The 17,342-nt window shown below is 68.5% G+C and overlaps 1 protein-coding gene across 1 annotated transcript; it reads right to left on the bottom strand.

Moving 5' to 3' along the window:
- Positions 1-2,403: 2,403 nt before the first annotated feature.
- Positions 2,404-17,198, bottom strand: HAUS5 (HAUS augmin like complex subunit 5). The gene is made up of 19 exons (XM_075908323.2): positions 17,101-17,198; positions 14,023-14,085; positions 13,204-13,236; positions 12,807-12,831; positions 12,385-12,517; positions 11,895-12,054; positions 11,632-11,710; positions 11,173-11,252; positions 11,026-11,086; positions 10,577-10,704; positions 10,348-10,426; positions 9,619-9,764; positions 7,829-7,991; positions 6,391-6,471; positions 5,968-6,113; positions 4,574-4,688; positions 4,273-4,408; positions 4,015-4,147; positions 2,404-3,808 (listed from the first exon to the last, which is right to left on the bottom strand). The coding sequence occupies exons 1-19, from the start codon at positions 17,196-17,198 to the stop codon at positions 3,673-3,675; spliced, it is 1,995 nt and encodes a 664-aa protein (XP_075764438.2). The 3' UTR covers positions 2,404-3,672.
- Positions 17,199-17,342: the final 144 nt, after the last annotated feature.

The raw sequence follows: 17,342 nt of genomic DNA, 5'->3' as shown, positions 1-17,342 counted from the left end.
CCCAGACCCAGCCAGAGACAGGCCCTGCCCAGCCGGGATCAGGGCCCCCTTGTGCCGGGTGCTACCCAGACCCAGCCAGAGACAGGCCCTGCCCCCAAAGAATTTAGTCTCCATACTCGAAAGTGGGAAGAGAAACTGAGGCCCAATGTCACAGCATTGAGAATAGAACTCAGGAGTCCTGGCTCCTCCTGCTCTAACCACTAGACCGCACTCTGCTCCTAGAATTGGAGATGGAACCCAAAAGTTCTGGCTTTCACCCCCCCCCTCCCCCCGCATACAACCAGGAGTCCTGGCATCTAGAGGGGAGAGGAGACTAATGGTTAGCGGGAGGCTGGGCGTCAGGACTCCTGGGTTCCGTGCCCGGCTCTGGGGTTACAGTGGGGTCTGGTACGTTAGCACAGGTGGGGCTGGGAGTAGGACTCCTGGGTTCTTCCCATCCCCCCCTTAACCATCTCACACAGCAGGAGGGGGCTGGGCAGGAAGTGGTGAAGGGGTGAACTACCAAGAAATGCAAATCCTCGAAGGAGCCTATGCCAGGAACCCAGAGGTGCAAAACCCACGGCCCCCCTCCCCATCTTTGTGCCCCTCTGTCCCAGGGGGAGGGAATAGCCACTGAGGGTGCCTAGAGAGCCTGGGGGCCAGGGAACAGCCACAGTGCTGGGACCCCATCCGGCTGCGTGCGAGGTGCTGCAGTAACCCCCGGGGGTGTGTACAGATTTGCGAGTTCTGCAGGCGTTGTGGGGCGTGTGTCAAATTGAGGGTGTGGGGGTTATGACTGTGTGGGGCCAGTGTCTGGATTTGTGTGTTTATGTTGATGGGGGGGGGGGGGCGAGATTGGTGGTGCTGTTTGCATTTGTTAGCCATTATGTGTGTGTGTGACTGGATTTGTGCATGCGTAGGACTGTGTGTGAATGTTGGCTTGTGCCTGGATTTGTACGTTTGTGTGTGCATGCTCTGCCGCCCTCTGCTGGCTGCAGCCACAACCACGCCTCCATGTGTCAGAGCCCACACACAGCTGGGAGAATCCCCCTTCCTTTGGGGGCTGGCCGACCCTGCCCCGCCCTCCCCTGCGGAGTGTGGCAGGGCTGCAGTGTGCCCCCATGGGGCAGGCGTGGCGCCAGGCTCCGATGCACCTGGAGGGCAGCGTAGGCAGGGCGGGCCAGGCCCTGTGGTTTCCGTTCGGCGTTGCCTGGTGTTAGGCCGTTGCACAATCCCCAGCCCTGCTGCACAGCATGCGGGGGGAGAGGGGTGGAGCAGCTGACCCAGCACGGGGGGGGGAGGTGGCTGGGGGAGAGGGGAGGGAGACCCCAAAACCAGCAGCAAAGGGATGGACAGATGAGGCAGTCTAAGATCTAAAGGGGAGCAGGGTCTAGTGGTTAGAGAGGGGGAGGCTGGGGCTCAGGCCTCCTGGGTTCTCTCCCCGGTGGGGTCTGCTGGCTACGGGGGAGGAGCCAGAGCTCCTGGGTTCTCTTCCCAGCTCTGACTCTCTTGTGCAATCCCTGAGCCGTTACCCAACCCACCAGCGGGTAAGGGGCTGGGGCTGGGTTGCAACAGGCCCAAGAGTCCTGCGCCAGCCCTTTGTTACTCAACCAGGGGCAGGGCAGGGGATGGCTGGGGAGTCCCCCGGGGGGGTCACACTGCCCTTGCTGCACAGGCCGCACTAGCCCAGTCCCAGCCTGGGGCAGATCCTGGGGGCCCAACCCCCACTATCATCACAGTTCTGGGCTCCTGGCCAGGTCCCACTCCATTTCAGAGTTGTCCAGTGGCAGGGAGTTCCACTGGCCAGGTCCTCGGGGAGGGGGGGAGCAGTGGGAGTCAACGCTGCACAGTTGTGTCTGAGTGCGACTGTGAGTATTCTACAGGTGTTGCGGGAGCGCTTGTCTCTCTCTGGGGGGTGGGGTAGGCCAGTGTATGCCCCTGGGTGTGTCATGCGTGTGCTTGGGATTGTGGGCGTCCGCACAGACTGGCCGGGGTGTGTGTGCGCGGCTGGCTGGGGGTGTGCCTGTATGTGTGTGTGTGTTGTTTTCCCCTGCAAAGCCCAGCCCTGCCCTCACAGCATCTCATGGACACAGAGCAGGGCTCAGCCCCACCAGCAGGGGCGGCAGTAGCAGGCCCTCCCTCTGGCCGCCTTAGGGGGCTTCCCATTAGGCCCCTACCCACCACTGGTGCCCCACACTGGGGAGCGGGAGGCAGCCATGGGGCTGGGACAGTGTGAAGCACGCCAGCACAATCAGGCAAGGCCCTTAGCCCAGCCAGCGAAGAAAGCGCAACCCCAGGGCAGGGAGTGGGGGGCACTGGGAGCCAGGACTCCTGGGTTCCTTTTCCATCTCGTTCCGAGATCCCAGGCCAGCCCTCTTAGTGGGGGGGATAGGAGAGGGGCGCAGCCTGACCCCAAGGGTGTGATTTGACCCCCTCCCCCACTCTGGCAGAGTCAGCTGGTGGGTTCACTGGGGTCTCAGGCAGACACCCCCTGGTGGTTGCAAGGGGACTCCTGAGCCTGGCGGGGCAAGAGGTGAGATGGGGCCACAACGGCAGGAGGGGGGCAGATCCAGGCCCCTGCTGCAATCCTCAGGGCTGGCGGGGGGCAGCAAAAGGGGAGTGGGGTGGGAACTTGCTGGAGCCGAGGCTCTGGGGGACACTATGGGGCTCAGGGTGGGGCTGACAAACAGGGCTGGGGCCTGTTAGCCCTCCACTGTCACCCAGCCAGCACAGCAGGGCCCAGGGGGCAGGCCCTAACCTGCTAGGTAAGGGGGGTTATTTTGGGGGAGCCTGGGCGCTGCAGCATCACCCAGCTCTGGGGATGGGCCCCTCGGGCAGACCCCCCTACAACTCCCTTCACCTCCCCCTGTAATCCCAGGCACTGCAGGCCGACCGCCACCACCAGGCCCTGCCGGAGACCAGGGCCCACCCCTCCTGCTGGAGCAACTCCTGGACCCACATGCTGCCCCCTCCTTCAGGGGCCCAGCCCCATGGCCAGCTCTGTGATCCCTTCCCCCACGGACAGACAACCCCCCCCCCTTGGTCCTGGGCCACTCCAGCACGCTGGGCAGCACAGGGCCCAAACAGGCAGCAGGACAGGGGGGTGGGAACTAGGATTCCTGGGCTTATTGCCAGCTCTGCAAAGGGAGGGGCCAGGACTCCTGGGTTTGGGCCATTCACCTCGCCTGTGCCTCAGTTTCTCTGTGGAAGAGGGACCATGACACTTCCTCTCCCCCCCCACCCTCAGAATGGCTTGAGAGCTGGCTCTGCCCTGAGCCCTGCTAGACCAGGAAAAAGACACCCCCTTGAGCAGGGCAGGAGGAAGCCTGGGATGAGCAGCCCCGGGGGAAAGGGGAAGGAGCCCCGCCCCGCCCCGCCCCTGCCCGGGGAAAGGCCCCGTAGCCCAGTCCCTGCTCAAGGTCTGACTGTGAATTTGGTCCGATTTATTCAGAACAACGGGAGCCACAAAGCCCAGGGGGCGGGTGCCACAAAGCCCCCCTCAAACCCTCCCATGACCAGCACCTGGTCCCCCCTTCCTACGCCCAAGCCTGCACAGAAGGGCAGCTCCACAGGGCTACACCCCCATTAACCACACGCCCCAGCCATAGCCCCTCCCTCACTGGGCGGGGCCGCCTACAACTCCGCCCCCTAGGAGGGGCCTGGGGAGCCCTGCCCCCAGGCCCAGCCGGACTGTCAGGCCCAACTGTGGTGCTGCTGCTGCTGCTGCTGCAGGGTCCGGAGGGCCAGGGTCCAGCGCTCCAGCCACTGCTGCAGGGTGAGGCCCCGACGGCGCTCCTCAGGCAGGGCGAACTGCCCCGGCTGCTCCCACCTGTGGGGGGCAAGAGGGGGATGAGATGGCTCCTTCCAGCCCTGCCCCTGCAGAGCCACCCCCCAGCCCTCAGCCCCTGCCCCCCAGCCTTCCCCTAGCCAGACACCAGGGCACCCCAGCCCTTAACTCTCCCAATCAGCCCCCACCTGGGCAAGCCCCCTTCCTCCTCCCAGCCCCCCCCGGGAGCCAGGTGGGCGGGGTCTCACCAGGCGTCGATGGCGGCCTGCACCGTGGGCCAGCGCTCGATGCGGCGCTCGCACTGCTCCGTCACCAACCGGATCCGCGGCCCCAGGGCTCCAGCCTGCTCCCGGTCGTGGGCCCGCACGGCCTGCACCAGGGCTGGGGGAGAGAGGCCGGTGACGCCCGGGAGCCGCGCACTGGCTGGGAGGGTGCCAGGAGTGTGCTGCCCCCCGGCCAGGCATGATGGGGCCTCACGCAGCCCCGGGGGAAGGGAGGGGACTCACCTTGCGCGTCCGTCCCGGGGGAGCCCTGGCACTGCTGCAGGCTGGCCAGCGCCCGGCTCTTGTAGCCCAGCTGGGCCCGTAGCGCCAGCAGCTCCTTCTTCAGCTCAGCCACATGGGGCAGGAGGTGCTCCGGGGCCTGGGCAGACAGACGGGGTGAAGGGAGTCAGAGCCGCTCCCCCCGAGACGCTTTAGCACAAACTAGGGGGTGCTCCTGCCTCACCCCTCCTCCGGGACCCCATCCCCTCCCCCACAAGACGATCCCATAGCCCAGAGGAGTTCAGCCCCCCAAAGCGTGTGCCACCTTGTAGAGGGGAAAGCCAGCAGCCAGGCACACGGTGAGGAAGGCCCGGTGTTGGGCAGGCGCCGTCCGGTCCAGCCTGTGGATGGAGAGCTCGTGGGCTGGCACCAGCTGGGACCTGGGAGGGGGGCGGAAGATGCCAAACATCAGCCCCTGAACCCCCCACTCCCAGCCACCCCAGCCCACATGCCCCCCCCCCCCCGCCCCAGGAAGGGCTGACGAGGCAAACCCAGGCATTTCTGCCAGCCCCAGAGCTCCCAGACAGGGTCAGGGCTACGAGGCCCGAGGCCCCTACAGCCCTGCCAGCCCAGAGAGCGGCTGTGTTCCTCCCCCAGCTGGGGGACCGACGCTCTCGGATCATTGTTACCCCGGAGGGAGGGGGTAACAAGGGGGGCTCACATTCCCTCTCTTCACTTTGCTTTGAGTGCTACTGTCCTGCAGTAACCCCCTCTGTGTGACTCAGTTTCCCTAGGCTCTGCCCCACTCTCTTCGTGCAGGTGGGGATTTGGGTACACACGGCTGATACTTTCTATAAGGGGGTGCGCGCAGGTGGCATGTTTGGGCACAGGCTGGAGGCGGGGCTGGCTGGGGGTAGGGGGCAGTAGGCAGACACCCCCTAGTGGTTGCAAGGGGACTCCTGAGCCTGGCGGGGCAAGAGGTGAGATGGGGCCACAACGGCAGGAGGGGGGCAGATCCAGCCCCCTGCTGCAATCCTCAGGGCTGGCGGGGGGCAGCAAAAGGGGAGTGGGGTGGGAACTTGCTGGAGCCGAGGCTCTGGGGCACTTCTGGGGCAGGAAGAAGTGGGGGGACATGGGGCAGGGGTTGCCAGGCTCGGGGAGCTGGGGGAGAGTGACACTGTGGGGCTGACAAACAGGGCTGGGGCCCTGACCTGCTAGGTATGGGGGGTTATTTTGGGGGCACCTGAGCGCTGCAGCATCACCCAGCTCTGGATCCCCGGGGGCAGGGCCCTCCCCACAAGCTGGGCTGTGCTGGCTGCTCCTGTGCTGACCAGTCTGCCCCACACTGTGTCCCTGGGAACCAGTGAACCTCCTGCTCTGCCAGCTGGGATCCAGTGGCTGGGACGGGGGTGCAGGGCCCGGCGACTCCCCGCCCCATTCCCAGGGTAGTCACTCTCCTGTCCCCAGCACCCCGCTCTGGCCGCAGCCATCTCCCACCCAGGTCACCAGGCCCCTCCACAGGCCTGACCCTCCACCTGCTGCTCCCCACGGGGCTGAGCCGGTTCAACAGGGCACAGGCGGCAGGGGAGGGGAGAACCCAGGAACCCTGCATGCCCCAAGTCCAGCAGGCGGGGGGCTGCCCGCCATGGAGATGGGGCCCCGAGGCCTTGCCAGCTGCAGGGAGAGCACCCAGGGGGCAGGCAGAGCTGAGGGACTCACCCTGGGAGGCTGCGGCGCAGCAGGCAGGGGAGGGCGATGGCCCCCAGCTGCCGGACCTCGCGCTCCACGCCCCCATGCAGCCGCTGCGTCTCCAGCGCCACCGCCTGCTCTGGGCCCAGCAGCTTCCTCTGCACGAAGGCCTGGACCTGAGAGAGGGGCAGGGTGGGCAGGAGAGCACGGCAGTGCCCTCTAGTCCTGATCTGCAACCCCCACTAGCCCTCCCCCCAGCCCTGCTGGTGCCCCTCAATCTCACCCCACAGCCCCTGCTAGCCTAGCCCGGCTGGTGCGCCTCAGTCCTGGCCTGCAGCCCTCACCAGCCTCTGCCAGTGCCCCTCACTCCTGCCCTGCAACTCCTATCAGCCACCCCTGCCCTACCCCCTGCCTCTGCCGGTGCCCCCACTCCTGCCCCATGCCATGCCTCACCTCGGCCTGGTCCTTGCGGAGCTGGGACTTGATGTAGGAAGTACCTTTGATTAGTGCCCGGATGTGCTGCTGCTTTTCATGCTGTGGGGCAGGGAGAGGAGGGGAAGATCATAGAACCATAGAGCTGGAAGAGACCTCAGGGGGTCATCAAGTCCAGCCCCCTGCCCAAAGCAGGACCAATCCAACTAAATCAACCCAGCCAGGGCTTTGTCAAGCCAAGACTTAAATACCTCTAGGGATGGAGACTCCACTACTTCCCTAGGGAACCTATCCCAGCGCTTCCCCACTCTCCTAGGCTGCGTCTAGACTGGCATGATTTTGCGGAAATACTTTTAACAGAGAAGTTTTTCTGTTAAAAGTATTTCCTCCAAAGAGTGTCTAGATTGGCACAGATGCTTTTGCGCAAAAACATCCGCGCCCAGTATAGACGCGCTTTTGCGCAAGAAAGCTCTGATAGCCATTTTAGCCATCGGGCTTTCTTGCGCAAAAACTTAAGGTGCCTGTCTACTCTGGCCTCTTGCACAAGTATTCTTGCGCAAGAGGGCTTATCCCTGAGCGGGAGCATCAAAGTATTTGCGCAAGAAGCCCTGAATTCTTACATTAGAACGTCCGTGCTCTTGCGCAAATGCAAGTGGCCAGTGTAGACAGCTGGCAAGCTTTGGCGCAAAATCTTGCCAGTCTAGATGCACCCCTAGTGAAATAGTTTTTCCTAATATCCAACCTGGACCCCTCCCACCACAACTTGAGACCATTGCTCCTTGTTCTGCCATCTGTCACTACTGAGAACAGCCTCTCTCCAGCTCTTTGGAACCTCCCTTCAGGAAGTTGAAGGCTGCTATCAAATCCCCCCTCACACTTCTCTTCTGCAGACTAAACAGACCCAACTCCCTCAGCCTCTCCTCGTAGGTCATATGCTCCAGCCCCCTAATGATTTTGGTCGCCCTCCGCTGGACCCTCTCCAATGCGTCCACATTCTTTCTATAGTGGGGGCCCAGAACTGGACACAATACTCCAGATGTGGCCTCACCAGAGCTGAATAAAGGGGAAATCCTGGGCTACTCCCCCTTTACATGCCAGCCAGGCACCCCCACATTTACCCAATCAACAGTCCCCCGAATCCTTTCCTTCCACTTGAATACATTCGCCCCTGTGTGCCGAGGCGTGTGTTGTCGTGCACCACCAGGAGAAACACACCCAGCTGGGGGTGCTCTGCTGGCCAGCTGGGCAGTGTGTGACACTCTCCTGAGCCCCAGCAGGCCCCCCCAGCAGGCTCCTCCCCCTGCCCTGTCCATTCCCCCTGCCCCCCACCAGCTGCACACCCCTCTTTTCCCCCATCCTGTACCCCTCCACCTGCTCTCCCCCCCAGGCTAGCCAGTCATCCCATGGTCACAGAGGAGCCTTCCATCCCAGCCAGGCCCCCAACCTCCACCACACTCACCACCAGGTGACGGAAGTCCAGGATGCGCTGGCGCTTGCTCTGCAGGGCCTGGAGCTCGGTGTGGCGGGCGCTCGCCTCCCGCTCCAGCTCCCAGCAGCTCTGGCGCAGCCCGGCCTGCAGCCCCGCCAGCCTCACGGCCCGTAGCTCCAGCTCCAGCGCCGCCCTGGGGCCGAATGGGACGGGACAGCTCAGCAGGGGTGGGCAAGGCCACAGGCTGGCTCCGGCCCACCAAGCCCTTTGATCCGACCTGTGGCCACCTGCCACTCTCCCACTCCCAGGCCAATCGAGACCGAAGCTGGGGGAGCAAGGGAAGTCCTGGCCAGGGCTTCCAGCCAAGGCCCCACCCCTTCCGGGGCAGCCCTGAAATTCATGAAGTTGCTCCCCTTCAAAAATTATTGCCCACCCCTGCTACAAGAGCTGGGGTGCCATAGAGAGCAGAAGATAGAGGTTCCCCAGCAGGGAACGGCTGGGTGGCTGCTGACTGTGCATGGTGTGGGTGTGTTATCCCGAGGCGGGTGGGCGGGTGGCGACCGTGTGGGGCGTGGGCGCGTTATCCCCCTGTGACGTAGTGGGGGTACCTGGCTGGTTTCTATGCTGCTGGCTCTGGGGGAACCCCCACTGGCTGCTGTGGGTACCACGACCCAGCAAAACAGGATGAGTCACTATGCAAACCAGTGGCCAGACACCCCCCATGGAGAGGAACAAAGGAAGGTGGAATGCTGCCTTGGCTGGGGGGCAGGGCTGGAAGTGAGTGAGTTGGTTGCTGGCTGTCGGAGGGCATGGATGAGACAGCCTAGGGAGAGGAGCTGGAGTTTAGGGGCCCAGTCTCCCCCATCTCAAGGGGGCCTGAGGCATCCTAGCCCAGTTCCTGTGACCAGATTACATCTGTGCTGCGCTGTGCTGGAGGAGCAGTAAACCACCCTCAATTCCACTGGCTGGTGCAGTCTGTTTGCGCCATTTCGGGGTGCAGGAGACGGGGGACCCCAACGCGCCGTCACACCCCCGAGGTGGGCGGCGACCGTGCGGGGCGTGGGCGCGTTATCCCCCGAGGTGGGCGGCGACCGTGCGGGGCGTGGGCACGTTATCCCCCGAGGTGGGCGGCGACCGTGCGGGGCGTGGGCACGTTATCCCCCGAGGTGGGCGGCGACCGTGCGGGGCGTGGGCACGTTATCCCCCGAGGCGGGCGGCGACCGTGCGGGGCGTGGGCGCGTTATCCCCCGAGGCGGGCGGTGACCGTGCGGGGCGTGGGCGCGTTATCCCCAGAGGTGGGCGGCGACCGTGCGGGGCGTGGGCGCGTTATCCCCCGAGGTGGGCGGCGACCGTGCGGGGCGTGGGCGCGTTATCCCCCGAGGTGGGCGGCGACCGTGCGGGGCGTGGGCGCGTTATCCCCCGAGGCGGGCGGGCGGCGACCGTGCGGGGCGCGGGCTCGTTATCCCCCGAGGCGGGCGGCGACCGTGCGGGGCGTGGGCGCGTTATCCCCCGAGGCGGGTGGTGACCGTGTGGGGCGTGGGCACGTTATCCCCCGAGGCGGGTGGTGACCGTGCGGGGCGTGGGCACGTTATCCCCCGAGGCGGGCGGCGACCGTGCGGGGCGTGGGCGCGTTATCCCCCGAGGCGGGTGGTGACCGTGCGGGGCGTGGGCGCGTTATCCCCTGAGGCGGGCGGCGACCGTGCGGGGCGTGGGCGCGTTATCCCCCGAGGCGGGTGGTGACCGTGTGGGGCGTGGGCGCGTTATCCCCCGAGGCGGGCGGGTGGTGACCGTGCGGGGCGTGGGCGCGTTATCCCCCTCACCTGGCAAGGATGGCACGCTCGGAGCCGTCCGCGAGCTGTCGGTGCATCTTCTGCAGGAGGGAGGCCAGCTGGGCTGCGCCGCGCTGCTCCTGGGCCCGTAGGGGGAGCTGCTGCACCCACAGCGCCTCACACTTGCTCCAGCCTTCCTGCAGCCGGGGGAGGGCAGGTTAGGAGGGGGCAGGGGACATGCCCCCTCTCCCCATCACATCCCAGCCACGTAGCCCACTACGGCCCCAGGAACCCCCGTCCAGGGATGCAGCCCCTCCCGCAAACTCTGCAGCCAGCGATAACATGGCAGGGGAAGGAGGAGGGCACCAGCCCCGCCTCTCACCACCCCTTGCTCCGCCCCCTGCCCTTGCTCCGCCCCTCTCCACCAGTCTCTTTCCATTGTGGTGGGGAGTGGCACAGCATGGCCTGGAGCCACCCAGCCTGCAGCTTCCCCACCAGCCTCTGCTGGGTGGGGGGGTGCCACGGACTCCTGCCGCCGGCCCTCCTAGCAGCTGCGCCTCCTGCCTTGGGAAGGGGTGTGTGAGCCCTATGTGCACCCCCCACACACTGCCTGTGCCCACAGCACCCAGACACGACCCTCCCCCTGCTAGAGCCAAGGGCCTCCCATCACTCAGCTCCCCCGCCATATATCCCAGCTCCCAGGGCTCCCCAGCACCCAGACCAGCACAGGGACAACCCCTGGGAGTGGGGGTGTCCTGGCCTGCCCCTGCCCTCACTCACCTGGATGAGGCCCTGGACAGAGGGCAGGGCTGCTGGAGGCCCTGCCAGGTCTTCCAGGTGTGACTTCTCATAGCGGAACCTGCCGGGAGGAGACACAGGCTCCTGCAGCATCCCTGGGCGACGGGTTCCCCGCACGCTGCCACTGCTGGGGCCAGAGCCCCACGGCCCTCCTCCCCCAGGACAGGCAGGGGACGTGCACCCGGCCTGCCTGCCCCGCAGCGGTACCCACCTGAGGGCCTCCACGTCACGAGGGATGTCGATGCGGCTGGTGAGCTCCTGCAGCTGCAGCGTGTTCTCCAGGGCCAGGTGCTCCAGGGCCGCCAGCACGTGGCTGGGCGGGTGGGAACCCACGATGTCCTGCACGGGCAGGGAGGTGGCATGAACCACAGCAGGGAGTGGGGGGAGGGGCTCTCTGCAGCAGGCAGGGCTGGTCCAAGGCCCCAGGCGGTGCTGTGTTGCAGGGGGCAGGGTGGGGGCTCTCCCCAGCAGGCAGGGCTGGCCTGGCGCCCCAGGTAGTGCCAGGAAGTGCCCAGCTGCCCCTCCCACAGATGGCTGCCCTCAGCGCTGGGCAAGCTGTCCCCATGCAGTGTTATGTGCAGCTGTTCCCAGCTGCCCCAGCCCAGAGGTGGCTGCATCTCTGCACCAGGCGAGCTGTCCCCAGGCTCACTCCCATGTTACCTCCACCTTGCTCAGCCAGTGCTGGTAGGATGAATCCAGCGAATCCTCGCTCATCCCGCTGCTGAGAGAGAGCGAGAGATGGGAGGAGGGGGTCAGAAAAGGAGCAGGTGTGAAGGGGCCTGGGCCGGGGCAGTTGCGGGGTCTTACGGGAGGGTCCCAGCCGTGCTGTGCTCAAAGAGCGACTTCAGGAAGTGGAAGCGTAGCTGGCAGGCCGTCCGCACGTCCCGCTGCAGAGAGACGGACAGACACGAGGACAGGTTACTGGGCAGGGTGGGGAGCAGACGACAGCCTCCAAGCTGCAGATCACCAGGGATCGCTGCGATTCTGCCCTGCAGCGACCGACTGACTCCTCCCCCGGGGACCACTGGACTGCCCAGCAGCCTCTCTGTGTCCCAGCTCCAGGGTCAGCCTGACTCCCTCCTTGTCCCCGAACACCCTCCCCGCCCCTCCAGATCCTTCAGCGGGCTCCCTGGAGTTCAGATCATCTTGTCTTGTCCTGTCTCAGGATCACCAGATTCCCCCCACAGGATCACAGTGCTGGAACCCCATGAATCCACCCCTCAACACAGGACATTCCCAAATCCCCTCCTCCCCTCCGCAACTCACCAGCACTTCCGGCTCCATGCCACCGGGAAATCCAAGGTCGGACACTTTCCCTCCCACCGGCAGCTCCACCTTGGCCTTTCTGCAGAGACCAGAGGGGCCGTGAAGATGGGACATGGGGGGAGCACAGTTCAGAGCTCCCAGACTGTAACCTCAGCCGGACCCTGCCAGGGAGCAAAGCATCCTGGGACAGACCACCCTCGGGAGCAAAGGATTCTGGGGGATGCTGCCAGCACAGCAGGGACCCCGCCCCTCCATACACACACCTGCTGATGTCCTGCAGCTGCTCCAGCCGTCCCCCCAGCTGTGCCACGCTGCCCTGCAGACGCTGGCGCTCCTTGGCCGCACGGGCTGCATAGGCCCTGAGCAGCAGGGAGCGGCGCTGTGCGTCCCGGATCCGCTCCTGGGTCCCCTCCAGGGAGGCCTCTGGGGTGGGAGGAGAAAGAGCATCAGGGAACCTCCAGACGCTAATCGCTAGGCCCCTCTCCCCTCCCAGGAGGAGGTGATGGGTGTGACACCCACGGGTGTGGGGAGCCGGGGGAAAGCCGGCATTGCCAGGGCCCTGGGAAGAGACCACATGGGGAGACGCTGCCCCCCAGGATGGCAGGGCAACAACCCTTCTCCCAGGAAGAAGTGGGGGAACATGCATCTGCGCTGAAGGGGGACAGATGGGATCTGTGGGGTGGATTTTGTGCCCCAGGGCTGGGGGCACAGACTGTGCTGCCCCCCCCCCCCGCCTTCGGACTCCCTCCTCACCATCAGCCATGACCTCGCGCTGGGCTGTCTCGATCTGCAGGTCCAGCTGCTGCAGCTCCCCACGCAGGCGGGCCACGCCCTGGGCCAGCTGCTGGCGCCGCTCCTGGTCTGGTTCCGACCCGCTGGGCTTTCTCTGGAGCCAGGATTGAGGGGGGAAAGAGAGATGCTGACTGGGGGCAGGGCCTTGCCTAGATGAGCTTGTCTCCCCGCCCCCCATCAGCCCACTGCTGTTGACTTGGGCATCCTCACCCCATGGAACTCTGATCCCCCCAAACCTGCCCCCCACCCTGTACTACCCCCCCCAACCTGGCCCGCATCCTCCCTCCCAGCACCTGCTGATCCCCTTTCCCCTCAATCACAATCCTACTGCCCACTCCCATTCCACTCCACCAGCAGCCTCTGCCCCCACAAGGCCCCCTCACCTCTGCCTCCTCCAGATGCTGGTACCTGAAGCAAGGCCTGAGTTAAGGAGGCTGAATGTGATAAGTGACAGAGGCCTGATGGACGGACAGATGTCAGGGAGGGGTGAGAGCCACCAGGCTGGGGGGGTGCAAGGCCGGGAGATAGAAGCCAGCCAAGGGTTGGCAAAGGAATCAAACCTGCTCCCAACTGCTGTAGGGGGCAGGGGGACATCAGGCAGACCAGGCCCAGGGGTCTGATCTGGGGAGCAGAGAGAGGGTGGAACACTGGGCAGGACAGGCCCAGGGGTCTGATCTAGGGGGCAGAGAAAGGTGGGACACTACTGGACAGGCCCTGTGGTGAGAAGCCTGCAGATAGCTAACATAGTTCCCAAAGTGGAGGGAGATGAGGGAAGGATACCACAGTAAGTTCCCCCGGATCTTCTTTACGTTCCTGCAAGGAAAGAGAGTGAATCTACTGTTGAAACCAACGGCTCTAGGAGGGGACTGGGGTCCAGTGGTTAGAGCAGGAGTTGGCAAAAGGGCCTCCACGAGCCGGATCTGGCAAGCGGGTGGATCTGGCCTGCAGAGGCCTGGCTGCTCCCCCGCCCCCAGGCCAATAGATCACTGCACACCCCTCCCCTCCTCCCCCCACATGACCCTCCCCAGAGGTCAATTAGAGCCTGGGGGGTGGGGGGGACACACAAAGTTTCCTCTGCCCTGCCAGGAGCACACGGCGCTGCTCGCAGGGTGGGGACAGAGCAGCGGAAACTTCCCACGCTCCCCCACCCGATTGGCCTGGGGATAGGGGAGCGTGGGAAGTCTCCTCCCAGCCAGGGGCACACCTAGGGGGCAACAAGGGGCAGGTGGGCAAAAGTCCGGGGGGGGGACCCAGAAGTATCCCCGCCCCGCCCCTCCTGCTTGAGGCCCTGTGCCTTCTGGATTTTTGAAGTGGCCCCAGCAGAACAGTATTGCCCAGCCCAGGTTAGAGCAAGAGGGCTCCATGCCCCATTTGCTGCCGCCCCAACCAGCCAGTCTCCACCCTGCGGCTGGATGGGAGCCAGCGCCCCACACCGAGGGGTCAGGCCCCGCCCCCTCCCCTCCGGAGCCAGCCCCCCACACCGAGGGGTCAGGCCCCGCCCCCTCCCCTCCGGAGCCAGCCCCCCACACCGAGGGGTCAGGCCCCGCCCCCTCCCCTCCGGAGCCAGCCCCGCCCCCCGCCCCGCCCCGCTGCTCTCACCGCTGGTGGCGCACGTGCCGGGTGACATATCTCCAGATCTCCGTGCACTGGCCCGAGCACAACCTGGGGACACAGCGGGCGCGTCACCCCGGCGGGACACTGCGCGGGCGGGGGGCGCAGGGCCCGGCCCCGGGCTGGACCCCCCGGCCTGGCTCGCGGGGGAACCCCGCACGGCCCGGGCCCTTCCGGGTGGGGAGGTCGCAGGGAGCAGCCAGGAGGCCGGGGGGGGTTCCCAGAGGCGCTGGGGGGTGCGATGCGGGGGGGGGGGGGTCCCAGAGGCGCCGGGGGGGCGTTATGCGGGGGGGGAGGGTCCCAGAGGCGCCGGGGGGGTGATGCGGGGGGGAGGGTCCCAGAGGCGCCGGGGGGGGGGGGGTTATGCGGGGGGGAAGGTCCCAGAGGCGCTGGAGGGGGGTTATGCGGGGGGGGGAGGGTCCCAGAGGCGCTGGGGGGGGTTATGCGGGGGGGAGGGTCCCAGAGGCGCCGGGGGGGCGTTATGCGGGGGGGGAGGGTCCCAGAGGCGCCGGGGGGGTGTGATGCGGGGGGGGGGGAGGGTCCCAGAGGCGCCGGGGGGGTGTGATGCGGGGGGGAGGGTCCCAGAGGCGCCGGGGGGTGTGATGCAGGGGGGGAGGGTCCCAGAGGCGCCGGGGGGGTGTGATGCGGGGGGGGGGGGGGGGTCCCAGAGGCGCCGGGGGGTGCGATGCGGGGGGGGGGAGGGTCCCAGAGGCGCCGGGGGGTGCGATGCGGGGGGGGGAGGGTCCCAGAGGCGCCGGGGGGGTGATGCGGGGGGGAGGGTCCCAGAGGCGCCGGGGGGTGCGATGCGGGGGGGGGAGGGTCCCAGAGGCGCCGGGGGGGTGATGCGGGGGGGGAGGGTCCCAGAGGCGCCGGGGGGGGGGGGTGTGATGCGGGGGGGGGGAGGGTCCCAGAGGCGCCGGGGGGGGGGTGATGCGGGGGGGGGAGGGTCCCAGAGGCGCCGGGGGGGTGATGCGGGGGGGGAGGGTCCCAGAGGCGCCGGGGGGGGGGGGGGGTGATGCGGGGGGGGGAGGGTCCCAGAGGCGCCGGGGGGGGGGTGATGCGGGGGGGAAGGGTCCCAGAGGCGCCGGGGGGGGGGGTGATGCGGGGGGGGGGGTCCCAGAGGCGCCGGGGGGGGGGGGTCCCGGGGGTGATGCGGGGGGGGGAGGGTCCCAGAGGCGCTGGGGGGGGGATGCGGGGGGGAGGGTCCCAGAGGCGCCGGGGGGGTGATGCGGGGGGGGGAGGGTCCCGGGGGTGATGCGGGGGGGGGGAGGGTCCCAGAGGCGCCGGGGGGGTGATGCGGGGGGGGGGTCCCAGAGGCGCCGGGGGGGTGATGCGGGGGGGGGGGTCCCAGAGGCGCCGGGGGGGTGATGCGGGGGGGGGGGGGGGGTCCCAGAGGCGCCGGGGGGGTGATGCGGGGGGGGGGTCCCAGAGGCGCCGGGGGGGTGATGCGGGGGGGGGTCCCAGAGGCGCCGGGGGGGATGCGGGGGGGGTCCCAGAGGCGCCGGGGGGGGATGCGGGGGGGGTCCCAGAGGCGCCGGGGGGGGGTGATGCGGGGGGGGGTCACAGAGGCGCCGGGGGGGGATGCGGGGGGGGGTCCCAGAGGCGCCGGGGGGGTGATGCGGGGGGGGGGGTCCCAGAGGCGCCGGGGGGGTGATGCGGGGGGGGAGGGTCCCGGGGGTGATGCGGGGGGGGGAGGGTCCCAGAGGCGCTGGGGGGGGGTGATGCGGGGGGGGGGAGGGTCCCAGAGGCGCCGGGGGGGTGATGCGGGGGGGAGGGTCCCGGGGGTGATGCGGGGGGGAGGGTCCCAGAGGCGCCGGGGGGGGTGATGCGGGGGGGGGTCCCAGAGGCGCCGGGGGGGTGATGCGGGGGGGGGGTCCCAGAGGCGCCGGGGGGGTGATGCGGGGGGGGGGTCCCAGAGGCGCCGGGGGGGTGATGCGGGGGGGGGTCCCAGAGGCGCCGGGGGGGGTGATGCGGGGGGGGGGGGGTCCCAGAGGCGCCGGGGGGGTGATGCGGGGGGGGTCCCAGAGGCGCCGGGGGGGATGCGGGGGGGGGGGTCCCAGAGGCGCCGGGGGGGATGCGGGGGGGGGGGGTCCCAGAGGCGCCGGGGGGGGTGATGCGGGGGGGGGTCCCAGAGGCGCTGGGGGGGTGATGCGGGGGGGGGGGTCCCAGAGGCGCCGGGGGGGATGCGGGGGGGGTCCCAGAGGCGCCGGGGGGGGATGCGGGGGGGGTCCCAGAGGCGCCGGGGGGGATGCGGGGGGGGTCCCAGAGGCGCCGGGGGGGATGCGGGGGGGGGTCCCAGAGGCGCCGGGGGGGGATGCGGGGGGGGGTCCCAGAGGCGCCGGGGGGGTGATGCGGGGGGGGGTCCCAGAGGCGCCGGGGGGGGATGCGGGGGGGGTCCCAGAGGCGCCGGGGGGGGATGCGGGGGGGGGGTCCCAGAGGCGCCGGGGGTGATGCGGGGGGGGGTCCCAGAGGCGCCGGGGGTGATGCGGGGGGGGGGTCCCAGAGGCGCCGGGGGGGTGATGCGGGGGGGGTCCCAGAGGCGCTGGGGGGGGGGATGCGGGGGGGGGGTCCCAGAGGCGCCGGGGGGGGATGCGGGGGGGGTCCCAGAGGCGCCGGGGGGGGATGCGGGGGGGGGGTCCCAGAGGCGCCGGGGGGGTGATGCGGGGGGGGTCCCAGAGGCGCCGGGGGGGATGCGGGGGGGGGTGCCAGAGGCGCCGGGGGGGGGATGCGGGGGGGGGGGGTCCCAGAGGCGCCGGGGGGGGGATGCGGGGGGGGGTCCCAGAGGCGCCGGGGGGGGATGCGGGGGGGGTCCCAGAGGCGCCGGGGGGGGATGCGGGGGGGGGTCCCAGAGGCGCCGGGGGGGATGCGGGGGGGGGGTCCCAGAGGCGCTGGGGGGGGCGATGCGGGGGGGGAGGGTCCCAGAGGCGCCGGGGGGGCGATGCGGGGGGGGAGGGTCCCAGAGGCGCTGGGGGGGGCGATGCGGGGGGAGGGTCCCAGAGGTGCCGGGGGGGTGATGCGGGGGGGGGTCCCAGAGGTGCCGGGGGGGTGATGCGGGGGGGGGCTCACCGGCGGAAGGCCGCGTCGGGCGGTGCCTTGGCGGGGGGCAGCCCCATCTCTCGGGCCGCCCAAAGCTTCAGCTCCAGCGCGGGCCCGGCCCGCTCCATTTCGGACCGAGACCCGCCGCAGAGCCTCACGGGAGGCGCGAGGGGCGCTGGGAGCTGTAGTTCGGAGCGACCGCCGAGAGCCGCGAGGGATGCCGGGAGCTGTAGTTCGGGGGAGGAGGGTGCCGGGAGCTGAAGAGTGTGTGT

Source organism: Pelodiscus sinensis, chromosome 22, assembly GCF_052426305.1.
Source record: "Pelodiscus sinensis isolate ZL-2025 chromosome 22, ASM5242630v1, whole genome shotgun sequence".
Classification (NCBI taxonomy): Eukaryota; Metazoa; Chordata; order Testudines; family Trionychidae; genus Pelodiscus; species Pelodiscus sinensis.
The sequence above is the reverse complement of the archived record's forward strand: the minus strand, read 5'-3'. Positions and strand labels throughout refer to the sequence as shown.